At 46.5% G+C, this 21,035-nt stretch overlaps 4 protein-coding genes across 4 annotated transcripts; 1 reads left to right on the top strand and 3 right to left on the bottom strand.

Moving 5' to 3' along the window:
- The first annotated feature begins 4,458 nt into the window (after nucleotides 1–4,458).
- Nucleotides 4,459–5,253, top strand: LOC120642778 (VQ motif-containing protein 25-like). The gene has a single exon (XM_039919363.1). The coding sequence runs from the start codon at nucleotides 4,536–4,538 to the stop codon at nucleotides 5,013–5,015; it is 480 nt and encodes a 159-aa protein (XP_039775297.1). The 5' UTR covers nucleotides 4,459–4,535; the 3' UTR covers nucleotides 5,016–5,253.
- Nucleotides 5,254–6,209: 956 nt separating this feature from the next.
- Nucleotides 6,210–10,352, bottom strand: LOC120642777 (probable plastid-lipid-associated protein 13, chloroplastic). The gene is made up of 7 exons (XM_039919362.1): nucleotides 9,979–10,352; nucleotides 9,386–9,507; nucleotides 9,121–9,204; nucleotides 8,913–9,009; nucleotides 8,334–8,550; nucleotides 7,169–7,221; nucleotides 6,210–6,544 (listed from the first exon to the last, which is right to left on the bottom strand). The coding sequence occupies exons 1-7, from the start codon at nucleotides 10,198–10,200 to the stop codon at nucleotides 6,434–6,436; spliced, it is 906 nt and encodes a 301-aa protein (XP_039775296.1). The 5' UTR covers nucleotides 10,201–10,352; the 3' UTR covers nucleotides 6,210–6,433.
- Nucleotides 10,353–10,717: 365 nt separating this feature from the next.
- LOC120642776 (zinc finger CCCH domain-containing protein 31-like) lies at nucleotides 10,718–13,835 on the bottom strand. Its single transcript, XM_039919361.1, has 3 exons — nucleotides 13,638–13,835; nucleotides 12,325–12,385; nucleotides 10,718–11,727 (listed from the first exon to the last, which is right to left on the bottom strand). The coding sequence occupies exons 1-3, from the start codon at nucleotides 13,717–13,719 to the stop codon at nucleotides 10,962–10,964; spliced, it is 909 nt and encodes a 302-aa protein (XP_039775295.1). The 5' UTR covers nucleotides 13,720–13,835; the 3' UTR covers nucleotides 10,718–10,961.
- Nucleotides 13,836–14,313: 478 nt separating this feature from the next.
- LOC120642775 lies at nucleotides 14,314–15,163 on the bottom strand. Its single transcript, XM_039919360.1, has one exon. The coding sequence runs from the start codon at nucleotides 15,122–15,124 to the stop codon at nucleotides 14,516–14,518; it is 609 nt and encodes a 202-aa protein (XP_039775294.1). The 5' UTR covers nucleotides 15,125–15,163; the 3' UTR covers nucleotides 14,314–14,515.
- Nucleotides 15,164–21,035: the final 5,872 nt, after the last annotated feature.

Genomic DNA, 21,035 nt, shown 5'->3' with positions numbered 1-21,035 from the left:
GGAGGACTCAGACTCTCTCCCTTACACTCTCAGCTCACCAGCTAGAACCACTCTCGAGCAATCTCTTCTGAGCACAGGCAATACAATACACAGTGGATGTAGGGTATTACGCTCCGGCGGCCCGAACCACTCTAAACCTTCTGTGTTCAATGTGTTCTTGCATCTAGATCAGACTAATGCTAGCTATCCCCTGAGTTCATTCTCTCTCAGGGCTTAGGCGGGTGCATTCTGCCACCCGGCTGGGTTTACCACCCGACAGGTGCTGGCGGCGGTGAGGTGCTGGAAGGTCCAGCACCTGGACGTGAAATCGGCATTCCTCAACAAAGAGCTAGCCGAGGAGGTATACGTGCATCAGCCGCCGGGATTTGTCATCGCCGGCGAGGAGCACAGGGTGCTCCGCCTGCGCAAGGCCCTGTATGGGCTGCGTCAGGCACCGTGCGCGTGGAACATCAAGCTCGACGCCAGCCTCGCGTCGTTCGGCTTCACCAAGTGCTCCACCGAGCACGCCCTCTACACACGGCGGTCGAAGGGAGGCCTGGTGATCGTCGGCGTGTACGTCGACGACCTCATCATCACCGGAGCTGAACAGCGGGACATCGACGCATTCAAGGAGAAGATGAAGTCGATGTTCCGCATGTCAGACCTCGGTCTGCTCATCTACTACCTCGGGATTGAGGTGGAGCAGACAGGGAATGCCATCATGCTCCGCCACTGCCTACGCGAGGAAGCTGCTGGAGCGGAGCAGATTGGGCGAGTGCAGGGCGTGCCAGACACCCATGGAGGAGAAGGTGAAGCTGTCAAAGGATAGCACTGCCCTCTTGGTGGACGCCACGAGCTACCGGAGCATCGTTGGCGCACTGCGTTACCTCACGCACACGCGGCCGGACATTGGGTTCGCCGTGGGATACGTGAGCCGGTTCATGGCGGAGCTGCGGGAGGATCACCTCGCCGCGGTCAAGCATCTGCTCCGCTATGTGGCAGGGACGCGCGACTACGGGCTCGTCTACCCAAGGAGGAGCAGAGGAGAGCTGGAGCTGATTGGGTTCAGCGACAGCGATATGGCGGGCGACGTTGATGGACGAAGGAGCACGACTGGTGTGCTCTTCTTCCTTGGAGCGTGCCCGATCTCCTGGCAATCGATGAAACAGAAGGTTGTTGCGCTGAGCACTTGCGAGGCAGAGTACATTGCGGCGGCGACGACATGTTGCCAGGGAGTTTGGCTGGGGCGGCTGCTGACAGAGCTCACCAGAGAAGAAGCTCGGGCACCCGTCCTGATGTTGGACAATCAGTCCGCCATCGCTTTAACAAAGAACCCCGTCCATCACGACCGGAGCAAGTATATCGACACCAAGTATCACTTCATCCGTGATTGCGTCGATGGTGGACAGATCAGGCTCGAGTATGTCGAGACAGCTCGACAGCTCGGAGACATCCTCACCAAACCACTTGGGCACGTTCGATTTACAGAGTCGAGGACCAAGATTGGAGTTGAGGAGATCAAGCAAGAGCGGTGCAATTAGGGGAAGAATTGTTAGATAATTACTCATGCTCTAGCTTGTCTAGGTTCTACGCTGGTAGGGGCTCTTGCTCCTGCTCAGTCAAGGCTGCATCTTCAATGTTGGGCGGCAAATACTATTATGTATAGTAGCAGCTGTAGTTGGTAGCATGGTAACAGTAGTGACTAGTAGTAGTAGCAGTAGCTAGTAGTGGTAGAGGCTGCATAACGCTATAGCGCCTTACCTTGTAAATACTCACCTTGACTACTTGTGTCTATAAAAAGAGAGAGCAGCTGCAGCTCAAAGATTAAGCAGCTCCACTTCGTGTGCTCTTTCTGAGTCCTTTTTTTTCCTCTCATCTTCTTTATCCACCTGCAAGCAAGAGAGTGTTGTGTGTAAGAGAGTGTCAACATTGTTTACTCCAAAATCACCAGGACTTGTGCAACGGACGTCTACTTAATTCCCAGTTGCGCACAGGGCCCTGTCACGTCGACAGCAACACGATTTCAATGAGAAAAAGAAAAAAGGAGTCGCGATCTCGTTCTAATACAGTCCTATCGCTTCTGATAACTCACGCAGGTCGGTCGACAAGAATTCTTTTTCTAACACTTTAATTTATCCAATGAATGAAAGCTTAAATGCAAAGTTTTCTTCACGATCGAGCAGTAGTGTTTTTTTTTTACTGCGGATCCACCGATCCAGTAACAAACTAACCACCTACCGACCCCTGATGTGTACAAAACAATAGAGGAAGCGTACGTCGATGTCCATACTCACTCAAGTCGTCGCTGCAGCGTCCAATCCTTTGTCACCACATCTTGAAGAGAGTTCATTCCCAGTGTGTCCCTGGGATGGACACGTATGAAATAAAGCGCGCTTGTTTTAGCTTCGTTTTCCTCTCCCGTTTCACAGCAAACAACGCGGATTCGTGGACTATCACTCTTATCAGGTTCGAATAATTCTCCTCCTGTTATCGTAACAAGGATCCATGCCATCAAGTCGCGTACGCTGATACTCGGATTCAGGGACTATCTATCTCTAGTGTAACGTGGTACCCAACCAAGCTGAAGTCGTCGTCAGTCAACGGCCAGCTTTTGTATATGGTGGTTGGAGCCATGCTTTCAAGGTCCTAATCTCTCCTTTAAACCATGGCTTAAATTTGGATTATTGGGGAGATTTAGTTGCATCCCCAATCGCCTACTTGCTGGAATTTGATAGGGCAAACTCTTCGCCATTTGAGTCACAGCAATGGCTAGAGGGGATTCATCACAGAGCAGTGCTGAGGCTGTCAGGGCCGACTGGCTAGCTAGTGACACCCAAACAAGTTGACTCCTGAAATGAAACAACTTAAAAGCAAAGCAGTTCGATCCTATTCGTCAAGGGCCGTCAGTTCTGCTGGCTTGTGCTACATGATCGATGATTACATTGTTCAACCGCACGCATTCATGCACACAAACATACACGCCTCAACTTTTCAACCCCATGAAAGGTCCAGGAAGGACAGCTCCGGACACACATGGATATGGATGGAGATGAGGATGACAAGTACGGTCTTAAAAGTCAATCCCCACTGGAACCAAATGTAACTTTCCAATTTGAGAGGTCCTTGTCACTTCGTTTATTGTCTTTCATCAGTGGCCCTTTGTTAATTAATTAGTATATGCTACTGACGATATTTTATATGCCAAATTGATGCTTATGTGAAACTAACCAAGTTAAGGGACGTTGACAACAAGGGCTGTGTTGTTCTTTCTCCTTTTCTTTTTACCAAAGGGAAGAAGAAATTAAATTAACCTTTTGGTCAACAAATTAGATATCTTATTGTTGACATGATCGATTTTATTTCGAATTGCAGTCGACACTTGCTGCTTTCGGCTGCGGCTGATCGTTGCATGGTCTGTTCACAGATCAGAACAAATATAAACAATTTGTTATAAAAACAAAAACTGGAAAAAATTTATATACTATATAGGTTATTTAATGGCTCTAACGGCATGAGTTTGCCAAATCATGAAGTAAAAAAAATTCGCTTCGAAATCAACATACCACATTAATACTATGAAAAAACCAAGAAACGCATGCATCTTATTAACTGAAGATTGAACACTACAAAATATAAACTAATCTCACATTCGTATTCATAAAATATTCAGCTTCATTGTTCAATTTTATGGAAATATTGTTACTCCATGTAGACTTTTATGATAGTTCAATGGTGTAAACCGGACTTTCTTAATTGAATATGCTCCCTACAAATACAAAGCTTCAAATACAAAACAGATGGTATAGAAGGCATACAATTTTGAAAACCAGAATAAAAAGGTTTAGAATGTACCATCCTACGCTAGGATGCATGAATTTCATGTGGTTTCATTAAGCTTTGGCTTTCTAAAAATTAAGGAAAATCTCACTATTCCTTGAATATGAAGCATGCGGTGTCATAACTTTGTATATGCCAAAACTTCTTGATGGATTAATCCAGTACATGGATATAAATTGGATATCTCGTCTGAATATCCAATATGCACTAGGATCATTGAAAATGGGTGCTAGTATAAATCATTGCAGGCGAATAAGCATTAATTATGGCACGACCCGATATCGACCGTTGGATTGCGGATCAGATGGCTGCGCTGGATGCTACACCAACCAAGAACGCGCGGATATGAATTGGAAGTCTCGCCTGAAAATCTAATATGCACTACATTCATTAAACTTGGAGGTAAAATATATTATTGCGTGAGCATAAGCATTAACTACTCGTTTCAAAGAAAAATTATTTAATCGTTTCAAAAAAAATAAGCATTAACTACGGTACTACTCAATATCGACCGTTGGATCACTGATCAGACGGCTGCGCTGGATGCATCAGCAGAGATTGCCCCATCCAAGATCCAATGGCTCCAAACCGCCGGAGTGTCTATATAAACCTCCACCCGGCCCCGGCTTCCTCTCCACTGGTAACCTCCGCATCCCCCTTCCTCGCGTCTCTCTCGGCAGGCGAGCCTCGCCACCGCCAACACACCACTCTCTTCGGCGATGAAGCACGCCGCGAAGCTCCCGTCCCGTGGCTCAGCGTCGTCGTCGCCCGCGACGTCCGCGCACAGGCTCTCCCACTCCATCGCGAAGGAGCCGCCGCGGAAGATCAAGATCATCCACGTCCTGGCGCCGGAGGTCATCAAGACGGAGGCCCGGCACTTCCGCGAGCTCGTCCAGCGGCTCACCGGGAAGCCCTCCCTGAACGGCTCCGGCGCGGCGGCGTCCACCGAGGACGCGTCCTCGTCCCCGCCGCCTCAGGACTCGTGCGACTCGTCGGCACGCGACGAGGGGCCCGGCGCCGCCGCCGCGTCGGGGATCGAGTTGAAGGTGAAGGAGGAGCCCGAGACGTCGTCGGGTGACGAGGGGGGAGGGTTCCTGCGCGCGCTCGAGTTGGACGGCGGCAACAACATGTTCTTCCAGGGGCTGGAGGATTTCCTCTTCAGCTCCTGTGACATGGAGTCCGGTTTCAATTATTTCTGATCAGGTGCATCCGCTGGGGAAGCTGGGCATTTTTCTCCAACCTCTTGATCTGTCATTCTCTTCCTGCATTACAGAAGAACTTGTAGTTATGAGATGATGATCCCGAGTTTGCCCAGTTTGCAAAGATAAATCATCAGACATGCTTTCCTCTGTTCGTTTGTTGATCTGTTCCAAAGCTGTTCTTTTTTTTTATATATATCGTGTCATGAGTAGAATGGAATGCCATTTGGTTAATTTCTTTCGATGTATTTAGCCGTGTTTGATTCCAACATTGTTCCGCTACATTTTGGAGAAGTAGGGGAGGGATTTGTGATTGGAGTTGGAGACGCCGGCTCTGATCTGATTCTGAGGCCAGTACAACGTCAGGGAATTCTCTGCACTTTTGCAGTGTCAGTTTGTCAGGAGTCAGGTGTCTGAAACAGAAGCACGAAACTTGCCCCGCACGTTCAGAGGCAAAACGAAATGCCCACATGAAACTGAGGCCGTGTTTAGTTCGGTAGGGTGTAAATGCAAAAAAAAATTGCATTTCGAATCTTTCCAATTTGAAGCACTAAATGAAGTCTATTTATAAAACTTTTTACACAGATGAGTTGTAAATCGCGAGACGAATCTAATGATGCTAATTAATTCATGATTAATCAATAATTAGCGGATGGTTACTGTAGCACCACTGTTGCAAATCATGGGTTAAGTAGGCTCATTAGATTCGTCTCGCGATTTACAGTCCATCCATGCAAAAAGTTTTATAAATAAACTCCATTTAGTACTTCAAATTAGCAAGATTCTTTTTCACTTTAATGCGTTTACGACTTTTTTGTGTTTACGGAGTGAAACTAAACACACCCTGATTACACAAGTTCGCATCTTGCTGTCCAACATTCTTCCGAATTCACCCTTTGCCGATCAAACATAATGAATTTTCCTTTGATTCTCTTACACAAGATGGCCACTGTTCGAGCGTCATTCAGGCCACTGATATTTTAACAGAGTGGTTGCAGCCGTCCCCACTGTTGCTGCACATCTGCTGTGCTGATGGGAGCACAACAGCCTTTATATAAGACCATAATTGGACTAGGAACAAACTGGCATTTTGATGTGCACACTACTAGTAATATCCAGCTCTTAGCTTGGAATCCGCCAGTAGATATATAACAAGACAGCTGATTTAAGAAACCTGGGGAGGAAACCATCAAGTAAACTTAAAATGCAACACCTGACTTGATTACTTCATAAACTACTGATAGCCATTTAGAGGTTGATTGCACTTAGAATAGCTGAAAGGAACGTGAGTAAAGAATATTCAAATGTTCGTCAACGTGCACTAGAGCTTGTATATGCAAGACAGAAAATAACCAAAAAAGAAGAAGAAAGAAACCATAAACAAGAGCTATGGATGCAGATCGGTTAGTGCTGAGGCATTAGCTTTCATATTCTGATATCACCGCATCTGCTGCGCCATCAACTGGATTTGGTTGTGGGCCCTCCAGTCTGGTTAAGACATCAGGTGCTCCAGCAGCATCTCTGATAATCTGAAAAAGATGACAGCACAACCATGAGATGTTCTTTCTTTTTCCGTACTTCAGAAATACTCAAGGAAAACAGCGTGAGACTTAAATCATCCATTTGTGTATTCATGCAGTGTGGCAAACAAACAATTCAAATCAAATACTCCGGGGCATAAGTTGTGCCCGTCAATCTGGTGGATAATGATTGACAGGGACAGTTTGCATTAAAAAAACCTGAAATGTATGTTTGTTCAAACTATTTCTCCTCTGTTAGCTATTGTGGATAGTGTTCTCCTAAAGGCACGCTGTATGTGCATAGTTAATATAATTAAAAATGCATGTATTTCTAATGGCATAATGGACAATAAACAATGCTTTGCAGCATTCTGACTCAGTTGCCCATCAGCCTTCAACCAAATGAGTTTAACAATTGAAGTTCGATAAGAGAAGAACCAGAAATTCATTAAGTGCATGGTAATAGTAGGAATTCAATATGCTATCTTTATTTTGTTTATGAAGAAAACATTTCAATTCTCTTTAGATAAAAGGTACATTAACCAACATTGTCTTGAATATGACTGTGCATAGATAATAGTAGATATCAGTGCATATGACTTTGCTCTCACTGCAACCATTAAAGAAATGTACCAGTATTTCTTCATCCAAGTAAGAGATCATGAATAAGCGCTGGAACATTCCACCTGTAATTGAATAAGGGCATGTAATGTAACTACATAATCCAGGGAGTGTAAATGTCATGATGGCACGAAAATGGATGTAACTACGCTGACAAACTATAGTCTAATCTCCAATCTGACATGTCCAAGCCAATCAAATTTTGAATGAATGACTGTTAATTGTCAGCTCAATATTGCAACAAACTAGAAGGAAATAGCTGTGTTAATTCAAGCCAATCAATGTTAAGGGTTCCAAGAACCAGATAGCAAATTGCCAGTTTCAAGAAAGCCAACCAAACCAGACAGGTCTGTTTTTTTGGTAACTGTTTCAGTTCAGCAGGCTCACCCAAATCACCCTTTGAAATTCAACATATACACCAATAACTTCGTAATCATAATTAGTTTATATTCCATACTTCAACTTCTCAAAGAAAAGTAAGGTATATCCAATTTTTTGAAAAAAAAAATCATAAAAGGTTTCCTCCTATGACCTTAGAAACTAGAATTGACTGGCTGTGCCTCCAATTTTGGGGCTGGTTCCAGTTTCCCAAACCTGATTATAAGCCAAGTATTGTCACTGTTTAAAGTAGAGAATGTTTTTCCAACTCGAGTAAAAAGGACAGTAAAACATATTCCTCAACAAACAACAACAACAACAACAAACCTTTTTTCCCAAGCAAGTTGGGGTAGGCTAGAGATGAAACCCGAAAGAAATAAGTTCAAGGTTCAGGCACATTGATAGCTAGTCTCCAAGCGCTCCTATCCAAAGCTATCTCTTTAGAAATATTCCAATCCTTAAGATCTCTCTTAACCGACTCATCCCACGTCAGTTTAGGTCTACCTCTACCCCTCTTTACATTATCGACCCGTTCAAGAACCCCATTACGCACCGGCGCCTCAGGAGGCCTTCGTTGGACATGTCCAAACCCCTCAACAATTTAATATTTTGGAAAGAAGTTGGCAAGATTTCCTGACAAAAAGAATGCCCATAACAAAAATGTTTGTCGCTTTATCTGAGCAGACATCCTCAGAAACTGGAAGCATGTGTGCTTAATGTATACAATTCCAACAGTGGTAGTATCCTAAACAGCATGCCCATACAAGAGTGATTATACAATAAAACCATGTGTACTTACTAAGTGGCAATTTAAGCCCCTCTGAAACAGCATCCCTTATAGGGGTAGGCAGTTGTTGCAGAGCTCCTGCAGTCTGCCCAAGCAAGCCCTTTAATTGCTCAGGCAATGTTTCTTCGCTAATTTTGGGAATCTCTATAAGGCCCTCAACATATTCCTCTTTCATCCTGACAGGGCCCTCGACGGATAATTTTGTGGTAAGAAGGAATTTGCTTTGTATCTGGAAACAGGGCAAAAAAAAAACATTGCTAAATTGTGAAAACGCAGGAGTAACGACAAAGTGATCCCCAATCATGCAGAAATATTCAGCTTACAGATAATTCTGATATTAACAGGCAGCTAATAAATGACCTCAGTATAAATTGAGCATTCTCAGATAATGAAAGCTTTTCCACACAATCCATTACTAACAGATCTAGACAAAGAATGGCATACTGAAAAAAGATCAACCCTGCATCTTGTAAGAGATGACTAGACAAGCACATAAATGGCATAGAACGAATAATCTTTAAAAAAATGAAGATAAGAAACCTATTAATTGTGCAAAAGTAGTAGGCACCCTCCTACATCTTCTGACATTACCGTATTTAAGAACTTGAGGTTAGATGAGAGTTTGGTGTATCCATCCTTGATCAACACGTCAAGTCCCATAAAGTGTGCAACAGTTGTAGGTGATCTCCTACAAAATACAACACACTTGCTATGGGAAAAGCAAGGAGAATTTTGACAACTAAATGACAAGTCAAAAGAAGTTATGACTTGCACCAAGCAAGCAGAAACAGAGACTTACTCAAACAAAAGCCGGGCTGCAAATGCTCCAGGACTGCTGTCACCAAACCATTCAAAGTTCCATCGACCTTCCAGGAAGGGCGATCTGCAAAGTGAAAAGATGCTATAAAATCCAGGCCAATGTACCAACACTTACAGAGTAAGCTTTTTCGGTCAGAAATGAAGCAAGTCCATCTTGTCTTGGTGCTTATATTCATTTAGTGTTGTTGTGAAAAGTATCTCAAATATGCTGCAGGCATAATTCATCTTCTTTAGCTGTAACTTACGTTGTGGGGCGTGGTGTGGGGTTCAGACGTTCAAGCCCAACAATCCGCTCGTTGACATCGATCCTCTGCATCTCTGTGGTCTTACCGTTAACCAAGGCCTCGAATCCCCCAGCATCTTTAAACTGAAATTGATAGTTTTCAGATACCATAGTTGAGAAAAGAGAAATACCTTAAAAGTTGAAAGTTCAGTGTCAGCTAGAGTATTGTTGAGTCAACGGCCGTTTCACATATTAACACAAGTACGGCAAACTACTCTTTCTAATTGTTAAGTGTGCAGAAGAAAAAAAATAGCACTGAAACGTATATGAAAATTGGAGGTTTGGAAAGCGATACTATTCTTTTTCAAAAAAAAAGAAAGCGATACTGGCGCCTCCAATCTGGCTGGGCAGTGGAACTTCCAATACAAGGACCAGTACACCAGGTTAGGTCCGTGTAACTACGGACCGATCATTTCGATAAGAAGAGACTAAAAAATAGTAACAGGAGGCTCCCGCAGGCACTATCATGGCCTCATGGGAAGGTCAGGAGTCAGGACTCAAGGAAGCACTAGGCGAGAGGCTGACAAGTGGCGGGCGAAGAGAGGGAGAGCTCACGGCTAGGAGGAGCGACTCCTTGGCGGAGAGGCGCTCCATCTCGCGGGCGTAGCTGGCGGCTGGCCCCCCCTGGAAGGTCTGCGCCATGGCCCTGCAGCTCCCTGAGTAGCGGGGGCGGGGGCGGGGGCGGCGGGGGGAGAGGCGCACCCGGCCATCGCGGCGGCCGCCGAAGAAGGGGAGGAGCGCAGGAAAGGCCGGCGTCAGCGCCACGGCGGCCGCCATGCCCGACGAGCTATAGCCTGTAGATTTCTCTCTCGTGCTGCAGTCTACCGCCCGCGGTGGTGGTGGTGAGAGTTGCTGCAGTCGACGTGGAAATCGAGAGAATATCCCCGAGAAGAGGATCAAATTGGCCTGGTGATATTTTCATTTCAGGCTTCATCTAGGCTGTGTTTAAATGAGGTGAAAAGGGAAAAAAAATCACATCAGTCACTGTAGCATACTATAGCACTTTTCGTTTGTTTGTGGTAAATATTGTCCTACCATGACCTAACTAGGCTCAAAAGATTCGTCTCGCAACGTACATCAAAACTATGCAATTAGTTTTTTTATTTAACTACATTTAGTACTCCATGTATAGATTATTTGCTAATAAGAGATGTGATGGAAAGTTTGGTGAGAACTAAACACACCCCTACTCACCCCTCAAATATTCTTTCACGATTCTTTATAAACAGCGGTAGGACAGTCACACGGGTTTGATGGGCAGTGGTTACCAGTCAAATCACAAATGGACTACGGATGCAGACTGCTATGTGACCAATAAAATGCTCAAAACGTACACGGGCATGTCAGATTAAGGATTTCTTCCAAAACATATTTCAAAAAGGCTTAGCTAGAGCTTAATAATCCACTGAAATCGCAATACAACAGTCTAAGTGCCTAATAACGCTGTAAAGAGAATAGTCACAGTAGCAAATGGACAGCCGATACGGGTCGCCCGCCCAAGATGCATGTACATCTCGGTGCCTAGAGCACATCAGCTCTCAAGCGGCACCTCTCCGCTGCTCGTTCTCACCATGGGCGAAGTGGCACCGCTCCCCGAATGTGCAGGTTCCCCCCTTCACGAAGTTCTCACATAGCTTCGTCTTGTAGTTGCTCCTGCCCCCAGGGGCACCCCCTCGGCCTCCTGCTGGCGCAGGGTTTTTGGGTGGCATGCTGGCGCTGATGGTGGCGATGAGGTCGCTCACCATGTTGCTGGCTTGCTTGATCTGGTCGAAGTTGCCTTCCAGCTCGATGTTCTTCAGGTTCGGATCTGACTCATGGTCGCGGATCGAGAGCTTGACACCCGTAACTCGGCATATCTGTTTTGTGTTGACCCCGCCCTTACCAATTATGCCGCCAGCAAGCGAGGCATCAACACTGATCTTGGCAGTAGCTGAGGCGCCAAAGTTCCCTGCTGGAGGACCCATGGCAACTGGCGGAGGTGGTTCAGGTCGGCCTCCAAACCGACCACCCATTGGAGGGGCTTCATGAGTCATGTAAGCTGGCTTGCCAAGTTCTCTCTCGCTATGGGCAAAATGGCACTTATCGCCAAATCTGCAGCCTTCGACAGTGTTGTATTTGGTGCACATGCGTGTCTTGCCCATCGAAGCTGGATGAGAGTTAGCAACAGCAGCATGATCTGCAGGAGCTCTTGCTGGTGCAGATACAGCAGGGCTGCCTAGGTTGAGCATTTTTGCAACCGCTGGGTATCCACCAGGGACAAAGTGCAGAAAATGACATCCCTCACCAAAAGGGCACCCAATGGTACTGCAACATTCAAAACAAAACAGATTATCTACAAAGCTGCATTTAACAATTTTAAGTACGCAGGAACTTGAGTGAGAATTATAACCAAACTATTCAATGACGTACCCTAAGACCTAAACCATATGTATAGGAATGCTCAAGAACCAATAAAGATGCACAAAAAAAAAAACCATACTCGTAAAACATGTGCAAATTGAATGTGCTCACGTGAATAGTTCCATTGCTAAATTCAAACTACCACTCGATCCAAAATTGAAATGTTATACACTATTCAACCTAAGTCTAGAGGGAATAAACACCATGGAGCAAGGGTGATTTGCAGCACTTACAAGTATCGTGCTAATCTAAAGTAACCACAGAAAACAGCAAGTATTTTGATGCAAAAGACTAGCTCATGTATCACAATTTAAAATATTTTTATATGCCTTCTGCATCGAAGTTAGCCTACCCCAACTTGCTTGGGAAAAAAGGCTATGTGATGTTGTGATGTTCTGCATCGAAGTAAAACTTTCATAGAATTTTGTTTGTAACTGTAAGAAAAGGTGAAAAATACAAGTTACCATTCTGATGTTATTTCAGGTAGGTTAAGATTATAACCTGAAAAACTTGGTGCAAGGCTTCGATTTGCTTGATTGACCAGTTTGAAATGACTCCGTTTCTGTTGCATAAAATTAATTACATTTTCTCATGTGTTAGAAGTTTGCATTACTGATCTTCTAATCAAGTAAACATATGTAGAATTTGTCTAATGGATAACAAAATTTTATAAGATATAAAGATGATATTCCATGGTATTTATCCACTTATCCTGCAGAAAATAGTAGTTACATTGAACATGATTCAAAAACAAAGGACTAGCAATAGGCTTCCCAGATTCTATACTGGTAGATACCATGTGTCTGCACTTTTCTTCTTGTTGGTTCAATTGGTGATCTGTCACAAAATCACATTGTTGTTTGATCCATATTCAAGAGTCAAAAAGTGCCACGATTTCCAAATATATTTTCCACTGATTCCTCTTTTCTAACATATAATGATCTTTCTGAGAAAAAATCATCTAGATCAACCGTTGAACATTATAATAAACAAGTTGTTCTGACTTTCAGCTTTTGAGATATATCTACTGCACTAGACTCTCAGGTTCCGAGATATATCTACTGCTTATTTTAATATGGGATAACATGCTCGCTGTGAGAGACAGACTATACTAGATCCATGGACCAACAGGCAACAGCTGTACCATAGTCACGAAGACAGATGAAGGATATGTCGTATCTACCATTAATCTCAAAGCCCAATATCATACATTAGCGTGCTTCAAGGGGGCGGCCGAGGCTGAACCTGCTTTTTTCTATCAATGCTCATATGCATTTATATAGGAAACAGAATCTTATCTTGAGGTACCTGCCCCATTGTTCCAATAGATGTCTTTTGGATCATCATCACTAATACATTACTCAAACACAAAGCTAACCCTAGATTCCACTTGTCCAGTTTGGGCATTTGGCATAGCCATGGAAAGATACAGTCAAAGTTCAGGAAATCGTAACCATGATGTAAGAGGGAGAAAAATGTTTTGTTTGCAAAATCAAACTAGGGCTAATGAGCTAGTACTATTCCACCAATCCTCACCACAAGCAATTCTGAACTAAAACGAGACCAACTATCGCCACTCAAATCCCTAAGCCGCCACCGCCATAATGCGAATCTCATTGTGCGCTTGTCACCAAACGGCCACCGCAAGCACACGCTTTCATCATTCTCACGGACAAACCTACCTTAACAACATAGCTTCACGCAGATCCAGTCCGATATCTCTCGCAAACAGCATAATAAACAACCAAAATCTAGCAGCCAACAGAAACTGAGGCGCACGAGAGGCCCGAACAGATGGGAGCACGACGCCTCACCTTTGGAGCGCTTCCCACCGGCTGCGGCCCCGTTGGCCGTCTCCGGCCGGTATCTCTTCCGGGCCGCGGCGGCTCCCTCCATGGCCAGCCCTCGCGTCTGGAAGAGGCGCGCCGGAACCCTAGCTCCCAACTAGCGACGGAGGAGAGGAGAGGAGAGGAGAGGAGAAAAGAAAGATTGCGAGCTCGTGGGGGCCAGGACGTGGGGGAGACAGGTGGTGTCTGGTTTCTTATGGAGGTTGGGCTTTGGGCCTCGAGCCGGATAGTGTCCTGGCCCAACTACAAGCTTCCGATAGCCGGGCCCTGTGGTTTCTGGGCTTTCAGTCTCCGAGTCGACTTCAGTTCAGAAGGAAGTTTCTAATCTGAAATTGCCTTTCTGAGAATTATCTCTTTTCCATTTATTCCATTTATACTTGTCTGGAACATGGTAATTTTAAAGACACTATCACAGAGCAATATTCTACGCACACAGAGATAGAGAGAGTGGGGAACAGCCCGATCGGTTCCCGTGAAAATAGAGAGAAAATCGCGCGTTATTATAGATGGCTCATGGCTCTGATATACTATTATCCTATGATTGCTTCTTTCCTTATCTTCAGCCCACGCGAAACTTTATCCTTGAAAACATAGTATACAGCAACAAGTTTCACACCACAGCGAACGCACGCATGTTTTTCTCTTTTTGAAAATCTCACATTTTTTTCTTTTTCGAAGAAATTAAACAACCAATCCCAAGCCGCAAACAGCTACGCCATGCGTGAATTTACATTGCTGTTCTTCAGCCTCGCCGCTGGCTCGACTCTACCTAGAATTGCGCACTTCCTAGAATTTATTCAGATCGGGAAAACCAAATTTTTAATTTGCAGATTTGCATGCGGGCTTCAGATGCTCCTGGCTATAATCTCCTGACACCTCCGGTCGTACGACTCCTGCTTCTCCAGCAAGAAGTTGGCGCGGCACCTCGCGATGAACTTCTCCGCTAGCATGTCGATCTCATTCCCGTCGCCGTCGCCCTCCTCCTCCTCGACGACCAGTACTTCATCTGGCATCTCCTCCTCGAGCCAGCGCAGGTACCCACAGTACTCTGCCGCCGCCCCGTCCTCGCCGCCGCCGGCCGTCCCGGCGGGAACAGGAACCACCGCGTTCCACGCCGACTCCAAGCACGGGTACACGTGGTAGCTCACGTCCAGCGCCGCCGCTCCCCGAGCTGGCGACGACGACAATCCGCCGGACCAGGCGAGATGCGGCTTCATGAAGGCGCTGGCGACCTGCTTGCTCCTCCTCTTCCTCGACGACGACGACCTCGAGCGGCAGCGGATGGCGCGCCTCTTCTTCGCCCGCGCGCCCCTCTTGGTCTCGCCGAGCGCGTCGAGGAGCAACGACTTGAACCTGGCGAGCGCGCGCAGGACGCGGCCGACACGCGGGTAGACGTGGGATTGGAGGATGCTGCTGATCTTTGGCGAGATGGAGCTCGGGAGCAGCGCCTCCATCTCAAACTCGATCAGGAACAGGGACAGAGAGAGGTTACGGCCGGTGAAGTTGCTGGATCGATGGCGCATGCGCACGCTGGTGCCAGCCGCTTTATAAAGGGCGAAATGTGCCACCGTGGTGCCAGAGCAATGCCACCGTGGCATCTGCCCTTGATCTACATCCATCTACGCCTATCCATATCTTATTCTATCTACAGATCGATCCAATGGTTCCTGGCTTCCTGCTTGTCTCATACATATCTCTTTCCTAATCTTACGGCTCACGGTCACCTGATGTTCTGCCTCCCCAATCCCACAAATCACTCTTGATCACCGTCGACTGTTACAGAAAGTAATCACCTTCTTTTGGGTGATGAGTTGTGTCATCTCGTTCTGTGAGACTGTGACGCGGTTCTTTCTTCTTCCTCTGTCCCATTGCCATTCCTTATCTTTGCTATCTAAAACAGAAACCAGTCATTGATCATTTTCGCTGATTTCTTCCCGTTCCTGTTCCTACCATGCACCGGGCCAAGGCCTTTTCAATTATATTTGAGATTACGATCACTGGCAGTCTGGTCCGTGAATGAGTTGGAAGGCTGAGATATGATGAACAACATGGCATTGGTATTCCAATTAAGAGAAGGTTTAGTGTGTTCTCTCTTCATGACTCGAGAAGTAGAGAATAGCAGGGCACACTGAACGTCTGAACCTGAACCTTTTTTTTTTGGAAGGCACTGAACCTGAACCTGGATATGAGATAGTGCCTTTTACTATTTTTCAAGGCATTGCTATAGTATCTGCAGCTTGATAGCATGATGTACAGGACAGCTGAACCCCTAGGTAGCTAGATGAAGCAAGCAGGCCGTATCAAGTTGCCATCCTCGCTGTGATCTATCCTGTTTCAGGAGCAGCAGAGCTGATCACGAACGGACGAAGAGTTTCTCCTGCACGGCATGTAGCGTGGCTTCCGAACACTGTCCGTTTTCAATCCGCTCGGCTCGCATTACCCCCGGAACGGCCCTGTTCACACTTTTACAGGACACCGTGGCTCCAGCCTGGCGCTGCTCCCCATCGTCTTCTTCCTCCCACTCCTGTCGCGGTCAGTCGCCGGGTGACGGGAGGTGCCTTCACATTATTGGCCATGGCTCGCGCAATTCTTGGGCCGGATAACAACCGGGAGAGGGATCGGCTGCGCGCGCGTGACGCCACGGATGCACCCATTTGCGTGCTCATGCTTCTCGTGTGCGCCTGCTGAGAAGCCCGGCGAATCCAGTTGTTGGGATACTCGGGCAAGGGAGCTAGGGATCGAGACGCCCATCGGCCCATGGCAGCGCCAACGCGAATCAATCATTCGTGAGCTCGGCTGTAACGACGCGGGGGGATACCATTGCATCACCCGTGGATTCTCGGCGAGGTCGATCATGGCTGCCGCCGCCGGCGGGGGTGGATCGGATCGTCTGAGGAGCCTGCCTGTGCGGGGCACACGCCACGGTCACTAACTCACACGGCAGCATCAGCGAGGAGCCTGCCGAAGAATCCATCTAGAATGTTGCAGAAAGCTCATGCTGCATTCGAAAACGATTAAAGAGCTCCGGTCCCTCATACGGTAGCTTTTCTGCCATTTGTGATCACTGTTTTGTTTTTGTTTTTTTGTTTTTTGAGAAATTTGTGATCACTGATTTGTGAATTGTGATCTGACGACGACAAACAAAAAAACAAAAACAAAACAGTGATCACAAATGGCAGAAAAGCTACCGTATCAGGGACCGGAGCTCTTTAATCGTTTTCGAATGCAGCATGAGCTTTCTGCAACATTCTAGATGGATTCTTCGGCAGGCTCCTCGCTGATGCTGCCGTGTGAGTTAGTGACCGTGGCGTGTGCCCCGCACAGGCAGGCTCCTCAGACGATCCGATCCACCCCCGCCGGCGGCGGCAGCCATGATCGACCTCGCCGAGAATCCACGGGTGATGCAATGGTATCCCCCCGCGTCGTTACAGCCGAGCTCACGAATGATTGATTCGCGTTGGCGCTGCCGAAGAATCCATGGGCCGATGTGGTATATAGGCCTAGATGGGCTTTCCCGGGGGCTCCTATACATTTTGTGGAAGGTAGATAAACTATTCATCTTTAAAATCTATTTAGCCCAATTAACTACTGTAAATATGTTTAACATTTTGATAGGATTAACTCAATATTTTTTGTAAACAGGTTCAACATTTCACATAAAAAATATTGAACCTGTACAAATGAATGTTGAAATTGGAAGCATGAAAATATTGAAATGCTGAATTCGAAATGTTAAACATGATTGAGGCATCTTCTCAGGCGAGGCGACGGTGCGGAGCGCATGCGACGGCAGCGCGACGTGCTGGGCGGCGGCAGGCAGCAAGAGGCGAGCAGCAGGAGGCGGAGGCGGGCAGTAGCAGGCGAGCAGTAGGGAGGCGGCGGCAGCGGCGGGCAGCAGGAGCCGAGCAGCAGGGAGGGGGCGACGGCGGCGGGCAACAAGATGCGAGCAGCAGGGAGGCGGCGGCGGCAGGCAGGCAGCAAAAGGCGGCGGGGTGCATAGCAGGAGGCGGCGACGGTGACGGCGGCGGCGGCGACACGCAGCAAGAGGTGGCAGGGGTGCGTAGCACGCGGACGCCGGCGGCGGCGCTCGGTGGAGGAAGGAGCCGAGCAAGAGGAGAGGAGAAGAAGGGCTCCCGTGGCCCGCACTAATCTCAAATATTGGAAGGTTCAACTTCTTTCTAACTTCCGAAAGGTAGATAGGATTCGCGGGCTTTCCCACCCTCGGGTCAAACTTCGTGCATAATGGGCCCATTGTATCCACCAACTGGGCCCATTGTATCAAGGGCGAATCATGGCCCAAGAGGCCCAGATATTGCGAGACGGAGCCCAAAGCGTAACTAAGCCCTTTTTTTACAGAAAAAAGGCATCGTATGAATTTCGTATTACGAAACTAAGCCCTTGCTCCCGTTATTTTACTCGCCGTCCGTTTGCTTGAGACCTCCCTCAAAAAAAAAAAAAAACGGCGGCGCCTCCTCAGACCAGAGCTCACACTTGCCGGTTGCCGCCTCCGGACGCGAGCTTCCAGGCCAGCCTCTCGTGATCTTGTCACTGTGCGAGCTTCCATGCTTCTTCTCGGAACAGCATTGCAGCATGCATCCAACCGAGGAAGCATGTGCGCCGGCAGGCGGACACCCGAATTGATCCTCCAGCAGCAATGCGACGCCGGGGCAGATGCTCCGAGAGAGGCGGCCGCTAATCTCCGCGTCAAGCTAATCCACCCCGTCCGGGATTAAGGGTGTGTTTAGTTCATTTTGCAAAAATGTGTAAAGATGTAAACAGGACATTTGAAGTATTAAATGAAGTCTATTTGCAAAACTTTTTGCATAGATGGGTTGTAAATCGCGAGACGAATCTAATGATGCTAATTAATCTATGTTTAATCAATAATTAGCGGATGGTTACTGTAGCATCACTGTTGCAAATCATGGATTAAGTAGGCTCATTAGAATCGTCTCGTGATTTACAGCCCATCCATACAAAAAGTTTTGTAAATAGACTTCATTTAGTACTTCAAATTAGTAAGATACCGTTTCACTTTAATGCGTTTACGATTTTTTTGTGTTTACACGCAAAGAACTAAACAGGGCCTAACTTTACTTTATCCCCAAGGCGAGATGCGACGATGCGATCGGGGATTATTTGGGTTGACACAGGGGCACCTGCGCCACCTGGCTCCCCATGTCGTTTGCGCTGCCGATCCATGGACGAATCCGAGGAATTTAAAAAGGGATCGCACTTGGGAGTTCGGGGAGCTGATGAGCCGAGCAATCTCCCGCAGCAATGGCCCTTGAGGCGTTCAGGAGACGGCCAGCTCCGCTGCCTTTTCCTCCTCCTCCTACCCCACCCCGGCCTCAACCGGCGAGGCACCGATCCGGCAAAAGATATACACACACATGCATCCGGATAAGATTCTTGTTTAATCCTCTCCACGTTGCCACGCCTGCCCGTCCAAATCCCGTCGTCTGCATAAGTTTCGTCGTCCACTTGCTCGATCTCCAGCTCCTGCTCGCATTCTGCTGTTCTTCTCTGCATCCGGCTACATGGACAAAGCAGACATATGTCAGCGAATACTTCAGCGCCGCAACAAGTGGTCATTTTTTTGTCAGTCAGATTGTCAGAATTGAGATTCACAGTCTCACTATAGGCTATCTATGGGACCGGGACGGCAGCTTCTGAATTGATCTCTCGTTCTTGTTTCTGGTCTTGGAGAGATTCCCAAGGCGGCAAGTCGCTGGGAGTCCAATGCTCACCAGACAGCTGCAATTCTTTTTAACGGATCCTCCATTGAATACCTAACGGATCCTCTATTGAACGAAAGAGATGATGGGATCGATTTTGTGTGGTCTCACTTAGTTACCACTTACCACCAAGAAAACGGTGAAAGCTCTGCCTAATGTTCTTTCTTTTATCGAATCTGCTGAAGAATTCTGTCTGTTAGCTACACTAATCTGAAGTGCACCTACTGACCTACGTGTGTACATACTTCACCAACCCAGTGGTCATTTGCTGAGACCTGAAATTAAGATTTGACAGTGTCGATGGTCATTGGTACGACCTGGACGGCAACTTCGACAATGATTTTTCATTCCTCTTTTCGGATCAGGGAGATTCCAAAAATCAGTGCGCGCTGGTCTTTCTAACCGCTGATCAGTGACTACTCCTAATGGGTTCCACATTGGACTAAAGCGATTATTGGGTCGATTCAATGCTGATTTGATTTTGCTTTGTTATCGGTTAGAGACTGATGAAAGCTAAACTCAAGAGAAGTGTCTGCGACTACTTGTGCTTGATCGCAGGAAGAGTTATGATCAGAGGAAGAGGTTAGCACAAGACATTTAGACAGCTAAGGCTTTCGAATCAACAGGATGAACCAATGAAGGGAGTGGTTAATTCTGAACGCCGCACATTTAGCAGTACTCTACATTGATCTCTAAATTCAAGGTACCATGAACACACAGTTGTAATAGTGACAGGAATATGCTCACGGTCACGACTATATGGTGTACAAAAGCTTGATCATTATGCAAAGACCGAAATAGAACATGTAGTTGAATTCCACCCGAACAAAAGTAACTAGTCCTTGGACTACGATTTTTTTTCTTAATCTGGATTATACCTTGGAACGTTCAGTTTAAGCTTTTACCCAAGTGATGGAAAAGATGTGGACTGACCAGGCATCATTAGGGAGGTACTAGCAGATACAAGTCCATATCCATTAAAACATGACTGAAACCAAGGAGAGTTCTTCAGCAATAAATGAATAAATAAAGGGAAAAGTTTGAATCACACCATCAAACTATCACAGAAGTCCGATTTGCAACCTTCAATTACAAAACCGTATAATATAGACCATCCAACTGTCGAAACCGGACAAATTTGACTTTTGTGATAGTTCGATGGTGTAAAACGTATCCAATAAATAAAACAAAAAGGAGATCGAAGTTACCGTGCTATTTCATTGTTTCACACCAAGGATCACAGGTTATGTATATCCATTCCAAATTGTAAAACATATCTATTTGTCTGGTTATTCATCTTGTTACTACCTCGTCCTTTTCATGGTAGTTCTTGTCCACTTATTTATTTTTGATGTGGGACAAATTAACATCACATCCAAGAAGGTTCAAATTCGAAGTTTTGTCGTTTCATCAATTAGCCTACCCTACCAGAATTATGGGGGCCTATTCATCTCTTGTTGGGATATCAAAAGACAAACAGGACACAAGGGTTCAGCATAGTGATGTCCCCCCTGATCTTTACTGTAATCTTGTACGCTTTCAGTCCAGCTAGGAATGGGTGTGCCATAAGATCCAGGCAGAGACGGTGAAAGCATCAAAGCCCCTGTTTGTCCCCTAGCCTTGTGTC

The sequence above is a fragment of the Panicum virgatum genome, chromosome 7K (assembly GCF_016808335.1).
Source record: "Panicum virgatum strain AP13 chromosome 7K, P.virgatum_v5, whole genome shotgun sequence".
In the NCBI taxonomy this organism is placed as follows: Eukaryota; Viridiplantae; Streptophyta; class Magnoliopsida; order Poales; family Poaceae; genus Panicum; species Panicum virgatum.
This window is presented reverse-complemented; position numbering and strand designations above follow the sequence as displayed.

What these genes read in the sequence shown, in the direction of transcription:
- LOC120642778 (XM_039919363.1), top strand. Translation starts at nt 4,536, where the DNA reads ATGAAGCACGCCGCGAAGCTCCCGTCCCGTGGCTCAGCGTCGTCGTCG.
- LOC120642777 (XM_039919362.1), bottom strand. Translation starts at nt 10,200, where the DNA reads ATGGCGGCCGCCGTGGCGCTGACGCCGGCCTTTCCTGCGCTCCTCCCC. An exon ending in AGGAGTCGCTCCTCCTAGCC is followed by an intron (nt 9,508 to 9,978) that starts GTGAGCTCTCCC and finishes TATCAATTTCAG; the next exon opens with TTTAAAGATGCTGGGGGATT. An exon ending in ACTTGGATGAAGAAATACTG is followed by an intron (nt 6,545 to 7,168) that starts GTACATTTCTTT and finishes CATCTTTTTCAG; the next exon opens with ATTATCAGAGATGCTGCTGG.
- LOC120642776 (XM_039919361.1), bottom strand. Translation starts at nt 13,719, where the DNA reads ATGGAGGGAGCCGCCGCGGCCCGGAAGAGATACCGGCCGGAGACGGCC. An exon ending in CGGTGGGAAGCGCTCCAAAG is followed by an intron (nt 12,386 to 13,637) that starts GTGAGGCGTCGT and finishes TTTATGCAACAG; the next exon opens with AAACGGAGTCATTTCAAACT. An exon ending in CCTTGCACCAAGTTTTTCAG is followed by an intron (nt 11,728 to 12,324) that starts GTTATAATCTTA and finishes TGAATGTTGCAG; the next exon opens with TACCATTGGGTGCCCTTTTG.
- LOC120642775 (XM_039919360.1), bottom strand. Translation starts at nt 15,124, where the DNA reads ATGGAGGCGCTGCTCCCGAGCTCCATCTCGCCAAAGATCAGCAGCATC.